Raw genomic sequence first — 21,737 nt, forward strand, 5'->3', positions numbered from 1 at the left:
ACGACACGATGACCTAAATTGAGGACAGCTACTCTCGTTATTGTTAAGTGCAATGATAAGTTAAAGTCCAATAAGTACTTTATCAAACTGTATGAATGTGTGTCCCAGCCCAGGATAGGAAATGAACTAACAATGTAAAGATCAACAAGCACATATGTTCAAATCTGATTCGTTCAATAAATTATTACTTTTTGTCTTAAATCCACCAGCCATTTTCATATTATACCAACATTTACAGCATCCTGAGCCTTTTTGGTAAGGTTACTTGTGTAGACCTGATTCAAGTGTGAACCGCAAATAGCTTGTGCTGCTGATGTGCATCCTGCACTGTTAAAGGAGACGCTGAGCAGTCAGAGCGAAGTCATTTTCTCTGTTGGATCATGTAAAATGTTGCTGTTGACAAATCAACAGGTCCTCTGAACGGTCATCTGTCATTGTCTTCCAAAACTTGTCCCTATCAGCCGGACAATAACATGTCGATTCCCTTCCTTGCTCCTATAACAGATGAGTTGTAATTCACATGGCCGTTACAGGTATTTGAACAAATTACTGATGTGATCTTTTTTCATGGGTGGACCGTTTCAGAAAAAAATCCAATATCAGTATCAATCTGCCAGGGCTTTTTAATTCACAAAATGACAAAATGGTATATTGAGGGGATTACACATACATAACAAAACGTATGAGTGTCCAGTTGTCATTTTGAAATACTATACTGTTTAAAACTGTTGGACTGTGCAGAAACCCTTGTAAAAACATGCAGTCAGATCATGAGCTGTAGCCATCAGCCAGTTCCCAAAAATAGCTTCAGGAGTCCATTATGTGTTGTTGCACCATTCAGTGAATATCAGCATGAGGTTAAAGTACATGCATTTTATATGTAGGCATGGGACATTTTCCAGCCTCAGCATGATGGTGGGGTTGGCAAATATTCCAGTATATCATTAAACAGCAGAAATGTGTCAACAGGACCATGTGCAATATGGCATCAATGTGATGCAGTAAATGGTTCAGTGGATTAGCCAAAAACAGACATTAGCATCTGGGTATGTTATCCATCAATGGTTTCTCAATTGGATTGTCAGGAAATATACTATGTCACAATTTTAAATAACATGATAAAAGATGTCATGTATGCTGCACATCGCTAAGTACTTTAGCCTCCATTTCTTATCAATAGAAATGCTAATGCTAGTGTAGCATTAGCATTATCATTTCCTATGATCCCCTGCCAATCCCTGCGTCGATGGTTCTATTCTACTGTAATGGTACTACTGTCTGGAATGTATGTGTCAACTCTGAGTTAAAGGGTAATTTCGTTTTTTTCAACCTGGACCCTATTTTCCAGTTTTTTGTGTGTAAGTGACTGACAGATGACAGAAGATGACAACACTCTTTGAAATTGGTCCAGTATTAAGCGTGAACGCTGTAACCGGCAGCCACAGATCGGGCTGCAATGTAACCCTATGGGGCAAATGTGCATCGTCAATTTGGTCCACAACTACACTGCTGTTTTCGCCGCTGACAGGCTTAGATTATTATTCTAAGTATCTGACAACATTATGGAAATGATCCTTACAGAGATAGACCTCTTTGAGACGTTTCTGTTTAACCAGAAACAGCTCTGAGGTCGCTAGCGCTAAACACACCAGACTACATTTAAAAAAACAATACTTTAAGCGTGTATAGAGCCAACATATTTTCACATGTAAATCGGTAAACTATTCGTTTATTTCAACCAAAACTAGAGTTGTGATGGTTGGAAAAGTGGAAAGACGACCCAAAACGGCTTTTTAATAGTTTCATTTTGTGTCCGTCAACTTTGAACGAAGTGTATTTTACGATGCTAAAATGACTGTTTATTTACATGGAGTCTGGTGGCTTTTTTTCGCGAATGTTTTCATGTTTTAGAAAAAGGATCTTACTCTTTAACAGAAAGGTCGACCTCCTTAGAAATCTTAAAGAATATTAATCTGAGCCTGTCAGTGGCAAAACAAGCAAACAAATGTAAATGCTGCACAATTGTCCTATTAACTTACACTGTAGCTTGTTTTGCCGCTGCCGACTGCAGCAACCGCGCTTAATTCTGGACCAATGTCAAAATTGTTGTTCCCATCAGTCACTTGGACACAAAAACACAATAAAATAGGGTTCAGGTTGAAACAAATGGTAGTTTCCCTTTAAGTATTAAAGAAGATAACATCTCAGTCACCTATGTAGCGTATTTACACTGCGGCGTAAGAGATTCTGTGTATTCATGTCTGCTCAAAGTGAATCTGTTCTCGCTTTGAGAAACAGTTGCTGATGTGTGTGCAAAACGGGCCACATCCGTGAGTTCAGTCCATGAGTTCCTGTTTTATTTGGATGAGGGTGGGGGGGTGTCGGCTGCCTCGGCCCTCCCTCCGGAGAATGTATTCACTAAACTGGGACGAGTCCACTCCACCGCCGCACGAAGCCGTGATCCAGAACCCCTTCTGCTGGAACCGCTCCAACACCTGCAGTCACACACAAACCACACACCGTCACATGGAGACGTTTTCTCCAGTCAACAAAAACAGCTTGGAAAAAAAGATGGAGCTTGTTAAACATTTCATAGATCAATTTAAAGGATTTGGTTGTGTCCGAAATTGCATCCTCAGCCGTACATACTCAATATGTATACTATCGTTCGACATACTTTTGTGTGGATACGCAGAGCTTCTATTTTGGCTGGAGAGCTCCGCAGCAATTCAGCACAGGGCAGATTGTGCGGGACAGGAAGTCGAGCACAGAAACAAAATAAAACAAATGGTTAATTTTCAAAATAAAATACACCGTGCTCACGGCGGATCATATTTCCCTGCACTACACCTTGAAAATGTCATAATGGCCGGAGACAGGCCTGAAGTCAACTGTTGTTGGTTTTGTGGTGCTGTTTATAGAAACTACATCCTGTTATATCGCGCGATCATACGTGAAATCGAGAGATCTCGTGGGTCCTCGTGGCCGCAGCCGTTCCGCAACAAATCCGGACCTGGTGGGTATTGAAGGACGGCGGAGCCGTTCCGCAGTTGGTGGAAATAAGGGGTAAGAGCCTACTTGCCGTTGAAGACATAGAACCATGGTAACCCCTGCCGACCCCCTCGCCCTAGCGGCATCGCCAGATAATGCTTAAATTACTGAAAGAGGTGAATAACTAGACCAACAGTCGTTTTAAACGTGTAGAAATATAACTTAGAGCGTTATTGAGGTTACAGAGCTCCTTGGTTTCTGTCCGTTTGTTATGATCGTTGTCTACCGCATTGCATTGTGGGATATTTATGCCGGCAGAGTGTCCAGTATTGCATACTGTTAACATTCTACCGGAAATAGTATGCAATTTGCGTACTATTGGTTTCATACCAAGGTTTTGGACATACTAAACAATCTCACATACTGTTTTAGCTACTAAATAGCATGTTAGTGTGGAATTTCGGATGCAGCCACTCTGTGCCGATTTTGACAATGTTCGTGCCCTCCGTTAGTACACACTGAGGAGCCACCATTGCATGAGTCCCACCAGAGGCCTGGACTACGAAGCGAGTTCAACATACCCAGGATGTCTTTTGGTTATCGTTCACTTAGTCTATATCGACGACGTTTCCTTTCCGGGATTGTTCCGGTGCCGCTGGGAGATCCCTCATTTTCGGCCGGATGTCCCGTCACCTTCCTCTTACTTTGTGTTGCCGTTCTAAACTCCGGTGGATTTCTGAGGACTATGGTTAATGCTCCTCAGATCTCTGCAGAGGAAATCCAGACAGCTAGCTAGACTATCTGTCCAATCTGAGTTTTCTGTTGCACGACTAAGACAACTTTTGAACGTATACATGTTCCACCAAAACATGTTCCTTCCCGAGGCTATTTTCTCCTATCCCAGAATGCTGTGTGGACTAGCCAGACCTCCTTCCGCAGCGCTGTGGAGACTATCGTTCACCCTTAACAACCGTGATCACGGTAAGCGGTCACACGACAGTGATTATCAACCCAGAGCAAACTATAATGTTACAATGTACAAATACGCAGAAGTTAAACACATAACCCGGGTGAGAAGCAACACAGCTGCCAAATGCAGGAAAGACAGCTGACACTGAGTGGGAGTGTGTAAAAATAATAGGCTTATAAAATCACTGTGTAAAGGAAAGTAGCAGCACGCACCATAAAATATTGAGCATCAAACGCCTTATTTCCTGCATTCTGGTGAATTTGTATGCAGCAATTTATGGTTCAAATGTCTTTATTTATGTTAAGGAAATTATTATTCAGTATTATTGAAATTTATTTTTCCAATAATAGCAAAGCATAGTAGACACAGTTCTTGTTTCCCGCACTTGTTTTGAACCCCCTTAACGATTATTTTGTACCTTTTTTGGGGAGTGGTATTTTTTGAGGGGGGACAAAGCTACCTCTTCTTAATATTGGTCCCCAGCATCCCCCCCCCCGGGGAAATCTACGCCTATGCTAACAATAGCTGGGGAAGAGCCCTCCGGGGCCCAGGGTCACTCTTCATTTTCTGGATAAAATCCATCTCACACAGCCTGAAACATCAACTACTTCAGAAGTAGTCCATTATTTTATCCCCCCCCCCCCCCCTTCCTACTGAAGTGAACATCATGGGGCGTTTGCCCTCCGGAGTCCTCTGTTCCTCTCTCTGTATCTCTGCCTGACTGATATTTCCCCTGAGACACAGAGACGCAGACAAACAGGAATGAAATGTGTCAACCATCAATATTATCGCCACACAAGAAAGTCGTTGGCTGATTGTCAACATGTTCTATATATTACAAGGTTCTGACTGAATATTGAGTCATATGAAAATCAAGAAAAACACATGTCCCAATAAATTGATGGATGATGACATGCAGGGGGTAATCCAACCTGACAGAGCATCTGCAGAGAAGAATGGCGGAAAATCCTAGCGATGGCCAAATTAAGGCTCCGTTCAGACAGCCTGCGTCGGCCGTCAGATGGTTACGGCAAAAACACAGGTCTTTCCATTCATTTTGAATGGGGGTAGTGTGTTTAGGCTGCTGTGGGGTTAGTAAGTAAGTGTGGGCTAGACCTGCTCTATCTGTAATGTTTCCTGAAATCTCCTATTGTGATTTGACACTATAAATTGAACTGAAATGAATGGTGCCGAAATATGCTGACAGAGAATCCTGACAGTCCAGCCACTACTGTCTGATCCCTTCCAAACATTGGTGTCGAAGGGTTGGACATTTGAACCCAGTGTGTGTGTTGTACCTGGATAGAGTTGAGGTGGCAGTAGCCGTTGAGTGGGAAGCGAATGACGTGTGTGGAGTCCTGGGTCCAGCTGGTGTTCAGGGAATTGGACATGACGTCTCTGACCTCAGGAAAGACTTCCTGGATCACGGCCCACTGGGCGCTCACGCCGATCCTCTCACCAAGCTCCGGAGCCACGTGAATCGCGACACACTCGCACTGCGGACACACACCCCCGCATTCCTGCTCAGTCCTCCAGCGCTGCAGCTCGGCCTGTAGGGGAGTCAGCTGGAAGAAAGTGGCCTCTTCATACAGCATGGAGTATTCCTGCAAACACACACACACACACACACACACACACACACACACACACACACTTTGTTTGTATGGCTGCTTTTCTTGCAGGTACTGCAGGTTGGCGTGGCAGACAGTTTGTCAGTAGAGTGGCAGATCCTGGGCTCATTAGTTACACTGGCAACACCTTGTCTCTGTGGGCTCGTGCACTTTTAAAAGGCCTCACGGATTCAGTTGTGGTCACTACTCACTGACTCATCCTCATCCTTGTCTTGTTTTGCTGTGCCATACAACAGTACACATTCTTTCACTCATGCACCCACTCATCTTACTGAACTCACTAATCACACATCCCACTGTTAGTTTATTTTTGCTTTATGATTTAAAGGAACATGCCGACTTATTGGGACTTTGTCTTATTCACCGTATCCCCCAGAGTTAGATAAGTCCATACATACCCTTCTCATCTCCGTGCGTGTCGTAACTGTCTGGCGCACCCACCGCTAGCCTAGCTTAGCACAGATCCTGGAGGTAACCGGCTCCATCTAGCCTACTGCTCCCAATGAGTGACAAAATAACGCCAACATTTTCCTATATTTACTATATTCTCAGAAAGGCGAAGCACTGCTACTTGGGCGGAGTGATTTGCTTGCAGCACCTGAGAAGCCCAGTGGTGAGGAGCAGAAAGTAGCAGTGCTTCGCCTTTCTGAGAATATAGATCCCAGTATGTATACGGTTAGAAGATGGCTGTCTCTCTTGTGACCTTGTTATTTGTACACGCTGTGACTATTCAAATCACAACATGTAAATAGGAAAATGTTGGTGTTATTTTGTCACTTATTGGGAGCAGTAGGCTAGATGGAGCCGGTTACCTCCAGGATCTGTGCTAAGCGAGACTAGCGGTGGGTGCGTAAGATAGTGTTACGCAACGCTCGGAGATGAGGAGGGTATGTATGGACTCATCTAACTCTGGGGGATACGGTGAATAAGACAAAGTCCCAATAAGTCGGCGTGTTCCTTTAAACTAATACATCTGTTAATTGGCTTTGTTGTGCGCGTCTCTCGTTTTTGTCATGGCCGTGCGCCAACAACATGTAAACAATGTTGAGATTTTTAAAGTCTTGTAGTCGGGGAGAAATGGTGGCTTTTAAGTGAATTAAATTGAGTGCTTATAAAATTATGAGTGCTCACAAGACAAAGAATGCTAACATTGTTGCCTGCACACATTTGTGTTTGGGCCCTTGTCGGCAGTCATATGTTGGAAAGACGAGTAGAGCACTGAAAAGTCGAATTGCTGAACATAGAAGCACTATTGGATATAAAAACATAATTTATCCAGTACCAGCACATATTGTTGAATTCATCCTATTTCTTCTGCTAGATATGTTGAGATTGATAGGGTGTCGCCCCCCCCAGAGGAGGTCATTTGGATGTGTTACTTTCCAGAAAGGACCGCTATAGTATCCATGGTTTGAGAACCCTGTCATCTCATGGATTGAATATAGATTATGATTTACAGTGTTTTCTGTAAGGTACCTCTACTTGTTGGATGTTTAGATAAAGTTGTTTGATGTTCATCTAGGGCTGATGTCTAACTTTTACTATATATCTATTAGGATTTCTTATTCAATTGAAAGCTCTATATATGATCTGACACATTGTGGCTCTCATCATTTAGTTAAAAGTAGTGTGACTGGCTGCAGCTTTTGCCACTGTTCACTTGGAAGTTTTGATTTGCTGAAGGCCTCTAATGGTGGAACATGATTATCTAATCCCATCAGATGTGTGACCGGGGTGTGGCCTTTATTACATCAGTGCATGTGTCTGACTTTGATTGTTGATTTTAAAGAAGGCCGCAGGGCCGAAACGTCATCCAAATAAAATAAAGAAATGCAAATGGAGTCAGAGTGTGCAACACTTTTTTTCTTACTTTTTTGGGCCTAAAACAAAGTCATATGAATGTACTCAAGATGCTATAATCACATTTTTTTTTTTTTTTAAGTCTACGGTCTTTAGATGGTTTTCTGCACATAATTAAAACGATGAATTAATGAATCAGAAAGTTGGAGAATTAAAGTTTCTTTGACGGTGGCTAATTACCCCGACATTGGCGATAGTGGGAGACATGGGATGGGAATCATGTGAGGCTCGCTGGAAAGTATGTATGGCCCAGTTATGGAATTGTTTATTAGATATGGACACAAATAGGTTGACGAGGAAAATATTTCTCTGGGATAAACACATTCTTCTTCTTCTGTTTTGTAATTATGGTTTTGGTGAGTTGTTTTTAAATAATGAAAAGCTGAATATTGGTTTGTTTAAAAAATCTGTGTTTGCTAAAGATAAAAAGCAGTGGGCCGATGATATATGGGCTAAGCCAAAATTGCATATTTTTGTGATGATAAAACCGGAATATGGCACAGAGAATTATGTTGTATATAATTTGTCAAAAAGGCAAAGATCTTTATGTGCTCAAGTGAGATCTGGGGTTTTGCCTTTGACTGTTGAAACAGGACGACATGTTAATTTAGAAGAGGAAAAACGGATCTGTCCCATGTGTTGTTTGAATGATATAGAAAATGAGTTCCATTTTGTTTTTTACTGTCCTTTTTATTGTGAACAGCATGATTTTTTTGTTTTCGTAGGATAAAAGCAGAGATTGATTTGGTAAATGTGTATGGATGATGCTCAAAGACTGAGATGGCTGTTCACATTTGAAACATAAATTAGCCAGTTATCTTGAGAAAGCTTGGGAGAAGAGGAAAAAAGCTCTTTATCGAGATGAACATGTAATGTGTGTGTGTGTATATATATGTATATGTATATATTTGTATTCATGTATTTCTCCGAATGATTTGTATATGCGACAGGAAGACATTTGTTAAATAAATAAGTTTGTGGTGTCTTGTAATCCCATGTGGGATGGGCCAAAATGTTTGGCATGACACAGAAATAAAATATAACTAACTAACTATAATGTAAACAATAAAAAAAAAAAATCCAAAGCATAGTTATTTAAAAAGTGAATACATGGAATGTGTTAACATAAGTTATTAGTAAATAAGTAAAGAAAACATATGACTTACAACAAAACAAAACCAAGGTTGTTAGTTAAAAGTGTTGTGCCTTTTTAGCAAGGCATTGTTCAGTGACTGAACTGTTACCCAAACTCTCTCACAGCAGTTCTCAGGATGCTTTCTGCGAGTGGTCTGTAGTCATGTGACAGTTAAAAGCCTTCCTCTGACAGTCTGGACTCTTCATGTGTTTCCCTGTAATTTGGGACTTTTCAGACACGCTGCAGTGATAAAACTGTGGCTGTACCTGATCAATGTTTTAGACCAACACTCACTTTGAAGTCATCAGGGAGGAGGAGTTTCGAGGTCCGGAGGAAGTTAAGTATGTAACGGAACATGGGGCCGTCTCGATCAATGAAGTAGTGCTGCTTAAGACTGTCCAACACGATGGGCTCCGTTCCATCAAACAGACGGCCGATCCTGCCAGAAACAATAGAGACAGAATCAGACAGGCCTCTTCATCAAATATTAACCAAATGTTGGAGAGGCTGTCATGTCTGCTGGCCACTAGTCTTGCTTTGCCAGACCTTCCTCCACAGCGCTACGCAGGAAGGTCTTTAAAACCAATCGCAATTGTTTTGGGCGGCGCCAGGCCGAGCAACTGTGCCTCTGCAAAATAGCCTCGGGAAGGAACTTGTTTTGGTGGAACGTGTACGTTCAAAAGTTGATTTCAGTCATGCAACAGAAAACTCAGATTGGACAGGTAGTCTAGCTAGCTGTCTGGATTTACCCTGCAGAGATCTGAGGAGCAGTTAACCATAGTCCTCATAAATCCACCGGAGTTTAGAACGCCAACACAAAGAAAGAGGAAGGTGACGGACATCTGAGGAACATCTGGCGGAATTTCCGGTAGCAGCGGAGCAATCCCGGAAGTGGAACATCGTGGGTATAGACTTGCTGGCCACAGATGTCCTGAAATGCTCTGCAGCAGCTCAGTGTTCAGATCTTGTTGACATATTTAAAGGGGAACTATTTTTTAGCATTTTCAGGTTCATACTTGTATGCTTTGATGTTCAAAAAACACAATTTTTCTCATACTGCCCATGGCTGCTGCTTCTGTATTCACTCTCTGTCTGCAACGCTTTGTTGGAGCGCCTGTCTCTTTAAGCCCCCCTCCTGAAAAAGCCCAGTCTGCTCTGATTGGTCAGCTTTCTGTATCAGCGCTTCTGTTGCTGTTTCCGTACAATCCTTGGCTTAAACAGAGTATATAGCAGGACTTTGTACCATGAAAAACACCAATAAAGGCTTCTAAACCAAATACTACACAACCGGACATGATTCGGCAGTAATGTGACCCGAAATCAGGGAGAAATGAACAACATTGGCAACCAAGATTACAGGTTTCCCTGCCGTTAGCATGCAGCTGCTATAGTAAGCAGTGCACAGTAATATAGTATACCAGCACTTTCTTCCGTCAAAAAGATAAAGGCATTTAAACCATGAACAACATTAGTAGCCAGGATTACAGCTTCTCTGGCATATGCATGTAGCTACAGTACTTGTGACAATAAACACTGCAGTAATGTTAACAAGCCTAAAACAAACTGATTTCTCTGAATATGTTTACCTGAATACGTTTACCTGAATCCTACTTAAAGAATAGGGACTACTTTGTGTCTATCGGTAATTATGCATCTGAGCATACAAATATGACGTGTGGAGTTCCCCAAGGCTCCGTTCTGGGGCCTCTTCCGTTTAACATCTACATGCTTCCACTGGCTTCGATGGAAAACAACAAAATATGTTACCATAGTTATGCGGACGACACACAAATTTACATAACCTTATCACCAGGGGACTATAGTCCAATACAAAAACTGACTAAGTGCATTGAACAAATTAACGACTGGATGTGCAAGAACTTTCTATTCTATAAATGAAGAGAAAACTGAGGTGGTTGTTTTTGGAGCAAAAGAGGAACGATTAAAAGTCAGCGCTCAGCTTCAAACGACAATGTTCGGAACAGATGGAAAAAGCCAGATATCTTGGTGTAATCATGGACTCAGACATGAATTTCAACAGCCACCTTAAGACAATTATCAGCCTATTTTCACCTTAAGAATATATCAAGGGTTAAAGGACTTATGTCTCAGCAGGATTTGGAAAAACTTGTCCATGCTTTAGTCTTCAGTAGACTTGACTACTGTAACGTTGTCTTTACAGGTCTCCCTAAAAAATCTATCAGACAGTTGCAGCTGATTCAGAACGCTGCTGCTCAAGTTCTCACTAAGACCAAGACAGTGGATCACATCACTCCAGTTCTGAAGTCTTTATACTGGCTTCCAGTGCCTCAAAGAATTGATTTCAAAATACTTTTGCCGGTTTATAAATCACTAAACGGTTCAGGGCCAAAACACATTTCTGATCTGCTACTACACTATGAACCACCCAGACCTCTCAGGTCGTCTGGGACAGGTCTGCTTGTTGTCCCTAGAGTTAGAACTAAACAGGGGGGAAGCAGCGTTCAGTTTTTACGCTCCACATATCTGGAACAAACTCCCAGAAAACTGCAGGTCCTTCACAACTCTGTTTTAAATCAAGGCCGAAGACCTTTCTTTTTGGATGTTGCCTTTCTTTAAATAATTGTTAATTTCTTATACTGCACTGTTTTTTTTAATCATTTTTAACTGTTCTTTAATGTTTTATGTAAAGCACTTTGAATTGCCCTGTTGCTGAAATGTGCTATACAAATAAATCTGCCTTGCCTTGCCTCATTACTTGAAGCTTTGGCCCTGGTTTACAAAAAAAGAAATCTGGTATTGTAATGTTATAGATATGGCAGAAAATACGGAAAAGCATAATAGGTTCCATTTTAGAAAAAGTACACTTTGCCACTTTCCAATCTTATTTGAATATATTAGGTAAAGTTATGCTGCAGCAGCCTTTACCTCCCATCATCCACTGCTGTATTGTGACATCAGTGGATGGTGGAAATATGGGTCATTTTCTCTCTCTGCCTGGGGCTGTCACTATGACCAGGTCTGCTATCAGAAATGAAATCTGACTAAGAGCTTCCCACTTTAAAGGCTTGGTTCAAATTAGTGATAACCAAATGAAGCCTCATGAAGCTTCATGAACCATTTTATTTATATGAGACGGCCATCTAGTGTGCTCAGAGAATTAAGAAAATGGTTCATAAAGCTTCATGAGGCTTCATTTGTCCGTCACTAGCTACAACCCAAATAGTAGATCACCTAACTTCAACTGTTATATTTAGAGACAATATGCGAGAAAGAATTTTCTGTCTCTGCGGCGGAAGACATGTAGGGTTTCTGCTGTCCTGATGTCAATGGGGAGTTCATTCCACCATTGAAAATTCTTCATGAAGCTTCCTTAAGCGCCATTTCAGTTAAAGACGCCAAAATCGGATCAATGTCAAAGCCATCCGTTATTTTGTTGTGTTAACAAAATAAGCAGCTTGGGCGTTTTTTCTGTCTGAGTTTAAGTTTCAACTCGAGATGTTCAGTTACCTTGCACAGCAGCTTGATTCTTGCAGGATCACATATCACATGAAAATACATCCTGTCAGGCTTTGACAGGCTGAACAGCAGAGGACTGAACCAATCAGCGCACGGTGAGGAGCTAATGGCAGCTACAGCGTGTTTTAGCTGTGTGTGACAGCCGTGACTTTTCGTTCTAAACAACAATGGCGGACGTGATAGACGTAGATGGTTCATCCAATCACCTGCCAGGTATTTTTTGAAAGTGCCTGCCCTTTTCCAAACAGTTTCCAAAGACGTCTTCTCACATGTTTTTTTTTTTTTTGTGAACAAACCATCTAGCGCGTCAGGTTAGGCGCTCAGTGTGCTGCTGCAAAAACGCGAGGCGCACAAAGCTGAAAAATGTAACTTGCTCAGCAACGCAAAAGCAGCGAGCAAAACATCTTTTAAACTGACCTTTGTCGATCTGAAATGAAGACAGATTCAGCAACTGCATGGCCTATTTCTTGCTTAAACTGTTTTCAGAAACACGTTTCAGTGAACTATTTTCGTAAAATACGAGATCGTATTCCGAATGAACCACCATTACGGCCGGCTGGAGAAGCCAGACCCACGTGACGCGTTCGTCATTTCCAGTTTCATTTTAGCGCCACCTGCTGTTATGGAGACGTATTACGTCTCGCGCACGCGCAGAACGTACGCTCAAGTCGGCGTTGCTTCGGTGTGTTCCAAGGCACTTTTTGGACCTCGGGGAGCCGACTGATCAGTCCGACTGCCTTTTCTGCCGAAGGTCGGTCGTCGGGTTGGTGTGTCAGGGCCTTAAGAGCCCCTTAAGAGTCATTAATTTACACTTGAAAATATTTCAGACCCCTAATGTAGTTGTAAATACAAATACCAACCTTAATAAAACATTGATAATTAATGGATTTGTCAAATATTTCAAGTTAATAGTTTTGCCATTTTAAATTAAGGGACAGGTTAGGGATGACTACCATGGTGACTTATACTATAACAAACACCTTGTATTGTAGTCAGGTGTTCTGTGTTTTTTCAGGAGTTAGGTATGTTAAGGTTTATTTCATAGTGGCTGTGTGTCTCTCTCACCGTGACTCAGGGTACTTTGTAAGGGTGGCCAGGCTACTGGTGTACATGTGTCCTCCTACGTCGATGTGGACAGGCGCGGTGGTTTTGGTGAGCTGGGCTGGTGTGGGGATGCCGGCGGATCCAAGAGGAGACGCAGGAGACACGGAGACCAGCTGCTGACTGGACATACTGCTGCTGCCACAGCTGTCCTGCGACACAAAACGCACACACACACACACACACACACACACACACACACACACACACACAGTGGTAGTACCAGTATCAAATTATAGTACTATTATAATTAGTATAGTGGCAGTGGTAACAGTAGCAATAGTGTGGCTGTCAGTTGTCAACAGAGGCCAGTCAGACATTTAAATCCCCAATAAATACCATCCAGTAAAAACTATTCTACTTATTTTAGAGATCATAGGCACAATATCTATTTATTTATTTTCAGCTGACTGTTCCGTACGCCCACAAAAGATAAAAATAAACTTCATCCCCACCCCCAACACAGCAGAGGTCCCCTTAGGCCTCTTTCCTGCTCCAACACATGATTGGAGTGTTTTGAGTTTGAACAGGTGAGACGTGAGTAAGACCCAATTGGTAATTAGGGTGTGGCATTAGGCTCGTTTGAGATGAGCCAGGTCTGCGCTGAATCGATCACCGGCGATCGCCGCCTAATGCATGCCGGTTAGATTTGTGTCCGACTTGATCCCGACTTGCTCTGACGTCACGCACACGTGGGCGACGATAACCTCACGAGATCGAGGCGGCCGCAGGTTTGAGACGCAGGCAGCACAGTTGCTCACCACTGACTGCAAGACCCAGGCGGACCCAGGGCATGCTGGGAAACGCCTGGCTCTCAGCCGATCTAACAGCTGATTGGTTCAGAATCGACTCAATATGATGACGTTTTATATAAGCTTTTTATTGTTTTTGAATTGGAGGGATTTGAATTGTTATTTGTCTGATTTAAATGTTTATTCTGTACAAACCACATGTTGTGTGGCCGATAGTTATGTTTAGAAGTCAGAGAGACTAAATCCGTCTGTTGTTAAATAAAATCAGCAACAGATCGCATGTAGAGCATTTTGACAGCTACTCCGTCATAATAAAAACAACTGGAGACTGTGTATAAGCTGATGGGTCTGATAACATTTTATTAAATCGGAATCGGACCTTACAGGATGTGACCTGCTGTTCAGCCTGAAGGCTGCTGGAAAACGGCTGGAAACTGTCCGACTTGACAGCAGGTTTTTGTCACCGCCCCCGGCTTCTGCCGCCTGCTCTCGTCCACTTTACAGGCGTGGCGCAGTTCATCTCGAACGAGTCTCTTTTGAAGGCCAGCGTTCTCCAGGTGGACAAAGTGTGCTAAATGATAGGATTTGTGTGCAGAGTTTAGCATTCTGGAGGCTTGTTGTTTAAACATGACCTTCAAGTTTTCAGAATTATGTGCACAAGTCCATTTGTTGTGAGTATGTAGTACAAAGAGAACTTTCACTTTTTTAAGCTTCAGTGTTTTTCAGCTCGTTGTTTTGGTTTTATGCCCCTCAACTGTTTTGGCTTCAGTCTCACAGCTCTCATCAATCTCATTTTCAGCAGAAGAAGGCAGCTGTTCATGAAGCCATTGTACACCACCTGCTTGGTAGCAAACAGCAGACGGACACAGCTAGAGACTAGCTGGTGGACATACTGTAGTGGAGCATTTAGCAGCTAGAGACAAGAGAATATTGGACTGACATTCGTCAAGTGAGCAGAGACACGACCCAAATTGTTTGCTAATGTTGCTTCATGTCTGCTGGATGTGTAAAACGAGGCAACTTTTTGCAACTTATATGTTAATCTTGTGTTTGGTTCACACCTTGTTCTGTTGCCCCCCCAAGTGGCCAAATAAAACCATCAATGCAACTCGAAGTACTTAATTAGCATAAATTACTGGGGGCTTATAATATACCCCGTTGATATAGTATTTTATTTTGGTTTATATATTTGTCCAGGCCTATAGGACTGCTGTTCCACCAATACAGTCTGACAGGTAAGGCTTCCCTCTGCAAGGAGCCAATCACACTGAAGCCTGTGACATCCTGGGATCCGGCTGGCAGGTCTGACCCACTAGGTCCAGTATGTGTTTTTAGAGAAGTGCTGATGATTCAGAATGATAGCTCCCAGGCAGCCCTGAGGGCTGTTTCACAAAACCAAGATAAGGGATTAAGCCGGGATTTCCCAGTTATCCTGGCTCAATTTAGCCTTGACTCGGTTTCACAAAAGCAGAGGCACCTAAGACTTAGGGTTGCACGATATTGACAAAATGTGATGTTCTGATATCGATTATGAATATTGCGATATTTTTAAACATATGTCAAATTACAAAAGTTATGGGAAAACGCATCAAAATAGATTCCTAACAAATTAAACAAGTTTTTTTTTTTTTTTTTTACAACACAAGGTTTATTTCAACTGACTGTCATATTTGACTGGTACAACATGAATAAATAAATAACGACCATGTCTCCAGAACAGGACATGTTTTACTGGTTGGTCAGTATAAAATAAATCAATAAAGAGAACAGGACACAACTTTCCTTTCTCTTCTCTGATTCGCTCCGTTGTATCTATTTCTTCACTTACACTGTCACTCTGTTGAAATATGCACACACGTGGTACAGTACATAGGGTTTGTCACGTAGTGGACCCGTGCGCTGACGTGCACTAACATGTGCAAGTGGCACGGTAACTGGCCAATGAAATATGATCATTATAGCGTTCCGAGCGGGCTCTAAATCGAACACAACTAAGCCACGCAGCCAACGGACGGGACGCAGCGCTCCACAAAACAAACTAAATGTTGCATACTTATTGTGACACTTTCCGTCGCAACGTGATATTGCGATAACGATATTGAGTTGATTGTTACTGTTATATTGCTGTATGGAGACTGCTGTTCATATTGTTGTTAGAAGTTTGATGAATATATTATGACAGTTGTTGAGATAATTAGGAAAGGCTGATAAAGTTGCCAAATGTGTTTTAAATGAAGTCAGTTACTAAGGGCAATATAGAAAGTGTGTGTGTTTCTATAGTGCACCTTAAATTATTTTAGTTGATTCATTTTTTTTGTATTCTTTAACAATAAAGGATTTCATAAATTGGCGTTCTTAGCACACAATTTGTGTTGTCGAGTAAACTGGGACTATAATTTGGGAGGATTGTACTATTATAAAAAAAACTCCCTAATTGTACAATCCTTAATTATAGTCTTAGTTCACTGAACCAATATCTACTGTATATAGTGTAGACGACTGTACTTTCATGTAACAACAGGGAGAGGACACCCCAATGGTTTTTGACCTTATATTCTGCTGAAGGGAAATAACTGATGAATATACTCTGTTACATTCATGTTTACAGTGTGCATTATAGTTATCACTTAATTATCTTTATAGTTTCTAGATTTTAGAGTCTACAACTGTTCATTCGTGCAAATGATTAGTAGCCTAATCATTGAATGGTATGATTATGACAGTTTCAATTCAGAGCAGTGGTCAGTTAATGTATATTTTTAGGCTACGTACGCATTCAGTCAGTCCGCGATCGTCTGCTACGCTTTCTCTCGCTGTTTCATTACAGCGCCCATGTTTCTTGTTTTTTACAAATAATGTGTTTCACCTTATCATACTTCCACAAGAAGCTGCTGCTCACTCTGTATAAAGTATGAACAATGTGTATTCTCCATTTTAGCATCAGTAAATCTGTGATCGACTTCTTGCTAAGGAAAGCCGTGAATGCGCATCTATCTGAATTACTTCAGCCTGGCTCGACCTAGACGCTCCTCCTCAGCCTGGCTTGGCCTTCGTGAAACGCACCAAGCCAGGATGCACAGATTAGACTAGGTCAAGCCTCGCTTTATCGCTTATCCTGGATTTCTAAATTCTGCTTTTGTGAAACAGCCCCCAGGACTGCCAGATAATGTCAGGATCCTGACAGGGAGTAAAGAAACACAATGACAGTCTGTCAGACACATAGATATGCCTTTGCTCTGTCAGAGCACCAGCTATTCCAGATTGCCTTGTAGGCTACTTTACAATGCCAGGTGCCTGGCAAGAGGAAAAGCGTTAGGCTCAGACAGAAGCAACTGGCCGGCCGGTTGGAGGCCAGTGCCTGACAGGATGAGAACAAAGGTCTTCTAGACTGGTGTGCCAAACTGCTCTCTTCAAACCTGTTCAGTTATTCATTGTCTTATGTTCAACTCTAAAGCGCGATTAACGCTTCTGCGGAGGCTCCGCGCATAGCTTTCACCGTAGCCTACGTAAGTGGCCTGAAGTTTATACTTGTGTGTTGGTGTGTGCGTCGATCTCTTGAAGAGAATAGCAGGGTGTGTGTGTGTGTGTGTGTGTGCGTGTGTGTGTGTGTGTGTGTGGTAGAGCGAGTGACGGTGATTATCTTCAGAGCGAGTAGTGACTCTAGAGTCATAGTGAGAGTAACAAAGTGTCTCCCCTGTTCTTTCTGACCACGGTGGGAAATCTGGAGCAGGAAAAGTTAACCCTCTCCTTGATTTCATGTTGTTTATGGAGAAGGAGAACCAGGAAATGAGTCGGGGGGGGGGAAATGCAACGCTACCAAGCCACGGCCGAGCAGACCAATCAAAGTTGTTGCGGGCTGCGTCGCTGTGACGTGTGGTTACGTTTTTGGAGAGATGCACGTCAGGCTACGGCGTAGGATTCGTATCTCCACGTAGCTACATACTGTACGTACCCACAGCGTCGATTAACGCAGAAGCATAGATTGGCCTTAAGTCTCGCAAGATCAGATCTCAAGTCCTTGACCTGAAGTCTGGTTGAGTTATTCTCTGAACGGTTCTCTGTTTGCCCACCCAGAACAACAGCATTATCAGGTTTATGGCCACTTGGCAGTTTATAGTCTCATTAATGTGTGTATTATGAGAATAATTAGTATCCATAACTTTTCATTAACACAATTTTTTTTCCAACAAGCTGAAAACATGACTCGCATAATATCACTTTATAAAGATTTTGGGGCGAACATATTAACAAACTTTTGCCTATTTACACATCCAGCAGTCAACATTAGCATTGATTTAGAGTCATGTTTGTGTCCACCTGATGAATGTCTGTCCAATATTCTCTCTCCTTTAGCTGTTTCTGTCTCCACCAACTCCAGAGGGTATACATCTGTCTCTTTAGCTGCTAAATGCTCCACTATGTTTCACCAGATAGTCTCTAAACACACTGTTAAAACAAAATATCTATTAGTGCAGCTTTAAAGGTGCTCTAAGCGATGTTGGGTGACGGCACTTCTTGTTGACGTTTAAAGTATTGTCAAACAAAGCGGAGGCTAGCTCGCCCCTCCCTCCTCCTCATCCCGTCCCCTCCCCCTCCCTTCCGTGCTTCCTGAAAAAAATCATGAACGCGCATTGTGGAAGTAGCCTATGTGCTAACGCTGCTGCGGTGATGGCTCAACCAAATCCTTCTTGTCGGTTATTGGCTGGGACACTGTTTGTTATGTTTGGTGGTGCAGGTTGGCGCAGTTTGTTTTTGTTGCCGTTTGTGGAGCCTGGGCTGTCTACAGAGACCACGTTTTTTTTTTTTTTTTACAGTGTGTTCAGGGGACAGGCAGCTAGCGGGTAGTGAGGAGATGTTTGCTGTATGTGACAAAAAATGTTGTAGCCTAAAAAACGCGTGACATCGCTTAGAGCACGTACATACAGAGTTAATGTACTGTATAATGTTTAAGTGATTATAGCACATTTAAAATGACTATGAAGGCACAAGTTGAACATTTACACATTTTACACATAGAGGCTTTAAATGTGTAAAGTTTTCGACCGTTATCAGTAGACTATGTATGGTCAGGACTGTGCCAATTCTCCACTAAAGTTTTCCACTAAACATGGGTAAACTAATCCAGAAATTGATCTTTTAAAAAGTATAAACATGTAAACTAGGCTTATCCCCTTTCATTATTTCTATAACACTTTGATACAAAACTGTAAAACAAAAAAAACTAAAAATGGCAGCTTTGAGGCCAAATAAGTAACGTAAAATAACTTTCTTGTAAAAAAATACAGTAATTTTCCAAAATTAAAAAGCTTAAATTGTACACTTACTAATTTACAGTATTACATTTTTTTATAGGCTTTTCTGCCTTTAAGATGATAGGACAGCTTAGGTGAGACATGCAGGAAATCGTCACATGGTGGACTCGAACCGTGGAGCTCTGCGTCGAAGGATAAGCCTCTCAGTATAGGGGCGCTCTACCCACTGAACCAACTTGGCCACATTAAACTTGTATAAGTTTAATGTGGCCAAGTGTAACAGTTTAATCTATTAAATAAAAGATACATATTTTTAAAATGTTGATACATTTGCAAATGTATTTTAACATTTTTTATTAATTAATACATTTTCTTTAAAAATCTAAATGCTATGGTTTTTCACAGTTGTGTGTTTTTCATGTTCTTTTACCATAGACATGTAAACTCACAGTGTGTTTTTTGTAGTTTTTGGATCTTTTTGTGTTTTTTACAAATAGGAAGAATATGTCAAATAAAACAGAATAGTGCGGCCTGTGCACTTTATTTATCGGCTATAGAATACGTCCTCCTTAAAAGAGAGGTGGTGTGTGGACATCTCCAGAACTTTTGTAAGACCTTCATTTGTCATAATAAACTTTCTGTGCGCAGTATGTTACTCACGCGCTGCTGAGGCACGCTGCGGCGGATTTTACGCACGAGCTGTTAACACACAGGCTGCTGGAGAAGAGAAACGATTACGTGTCCTCTGTTACCTGTGTGGACACGGCGGCCGGGGAGCGCACACCGGGCTGCGGATGACTGTGGGACTCCGGGACTCTTGCAGGCTCAGGCTCGCTCTCCTTCCGCTCCATAGGCGATGGCGCGCGTGTCCCGGGGCGAACGCACAGCCTCTTGGCGTACGGAGCCCCCGGGTCCTCCTCGGCGCGGACCCTGTCGGCTGTTTCTGTGTGTATCGCTGTCCGCGGCGGCTTCACGTCCGCGACGTCGGTCACCCGCCGGAGGTACGGGATCACAAGCTGCAGGTGGGACCGCGCGTGGCCGTTTCCCGTTTCCGAGGCAACGCAAAGCGTCGTCGTCGGCCTGGAGCTCGCGACGCCCACGATGCTGTTGAGCGTTGCTATGGAGACGGCGCCGATGCAATGGTTGGTGTAGGTTTTGGAGAGCTTGGCAGCGCGCGACAACATCTGCATCCTGGTGCCCAACAGGTTCTTCCCGATAGCTTTGTTCTCGTACCACGTCACGTCGCTCGCGCAGCAGTGGTCCCGGGGCCGCTGGAAGAACGCCCCGCACAGCGGGTTCCGTTTGGACACGTAGCGGACGAAGCTGGCGTACGGACACTGCTCCGAGCCCGTCTCGTACATCCGCGGCAGGGTGTCCTCGTCTGCGTCCGGACGCTTCTTGGTCCAAGCGGCGGAGCGGGACTTGTGGTACGGCCCCAGAGCTTTAAAGTAGACAAACTTTCTCCCGTCCTCATCCACCGCCAGCCCGAACGAGTCCTCCTCCAGCTCCCGCTGGTTCTCGCGGCCCCGGGTGCAGAAATACATGCAGGTCTCGAACCAGACTTTGTTGAGCAGCCCGAACGGCGTGTCGCTCTTGAACACAGAGGACTCGTAGAGTTTCCGCAGGTCCGAGCGCGTGATGGCCTGTTTCTGCACCACGGGCCCGGCGCCCTGCTCCTCCAGCCGCCGGATGACCGCGGCCAGGGTCAGGTTGGCGCTGCGCAGCTCCGGGTCCTTGGTGAGGTCCAGGGTGCGGCAGTAGGGCGGCTCGTTCAGGTACCGGTTCAGGGAGCTCCGGATGCTGATGAGGGACGACTTGCTGTACAGCTGTCCACTCTTGGAGCGCGCCTCCGCGTAAAAGGAGCGCAGCACCGCGCACAGCGCGTCCTTGTCCAGAGTTTCAAAGTCTGGACTTTGGGCTTTCTCGCTGAGGTACTCCCGGAAGATCCTCACCGCGTACCGGGTGGCCAGGCGCGTGTTCTCGCTCAGCCTGTTCCGCTCCGACCGCTGCAGCTCTCCCTCCAGGTGAGACTCCATCCCGGCGGGCATGCTGCCGCTGCACGGCTCCTCCTCTCCCCGGTCCATACTCCGCATAAGGACCGCCTGCATCTCCGCGGAGGAACCGCTGGAGTCCAGCACCGTGCCACCTGACTCCCACTCCAGCTCCGCACCATCTCTGTCGGACTCCTCGTCCTCTTCATCCCCGGTGATCTGGACCTCCTGGATTTCATCTTCATCCTCTTCCTCCTCCTCCTCCCCCTCCTCCCCGCTCCTGTCGGGGCAGCTCAGCTGCTCCTGCTCCGTGTCTCCGCTGCCAGGCATTCTCGCCATATTGCGGTCTGTGAAGCAGTCCTCCGGCAGCGCGCATGCGCTATATTGGACCGCAGCACTGAAAGCCTTTTGTGTTTAAGTGACCTTCAGCCGTGCACGCGGCTTTTTAAGGCACGGGGAGCGAGCGCAGCGGGAGGGTAGATTTGGAAGCGCGCTCCCTGCCGAAAAGGCTGCAGTATTGGACTGCATATTGGACCAGCAGTGTGATGTGGTGGGG

At 43.7% G+C, this 21,737-nt stretch overlaps 1 protein-coding gene across 1 annotated transcript; it reads right to left on the reverse strand.

The window, feature by feature from the left end:
* Nucleotides 1-2,336: 2,336 nt before the first annotated feature.
* Nucleotides 2,337-21,520, reverse strand: LOC144522842 (uncharacterized). The gene is made up of 6 exons (XM_078258090.1): nt 19,943-21,520; nt 14,714-14,851; nt 13,151-13,350; nt 8,882-9,026; nt 5,260-5,565; nt 2,337-2,495 (listed from the first exon to the last, which is right to left on the reverse strand). The coding sequence occupies exons 1-6, from the start codon at nt 21,518-21,520 to the stop codon at nt 2,337-2,339; spliced, it is 2,526 nt and encodes an 841-aa protein (XP_078114216.1).
* Between the last annotated feature and the right edge of the window lie 217 nt (nt 21,521-21,737).

This window comes from Sander vitreus, chromosome 9, assembly GCF_031162955.1.
Source record: "Sander vitreus isolate 19-12246 chromosome 9, sanVit1, whole genome shotgun sequence".
Classification (NCBI taxonomy): Eukaryota; Metazoa; Chordata; class Actinopteri; order Perciformes; family Percidae; genus Sander; species Sander vitreus.

Coding starts and splice junctions, on each gene's coding strand:
- LOC144522842 (XM_078258090.1), bottom strand. CDS start 21,520: ATGGCGAGAATGCCTGGCAGCGGAGACACGGAGCAGGAGCAGCTGAGC. Junction 14,852..19,942: donor CGGCCGCCGTGTCCACACAG/GTAACAGAGGAC, acceptor TCTTGTCTCTAG/CTGCTAAATGCTCCACTACA. Junction 9,027..13,150: donor ACAAAGTACCCTGAGTCACG/GTGAGAGAGACA, acceptor TGTTTCTGGCAG/GATCGGCCGTCTGTTTGATG.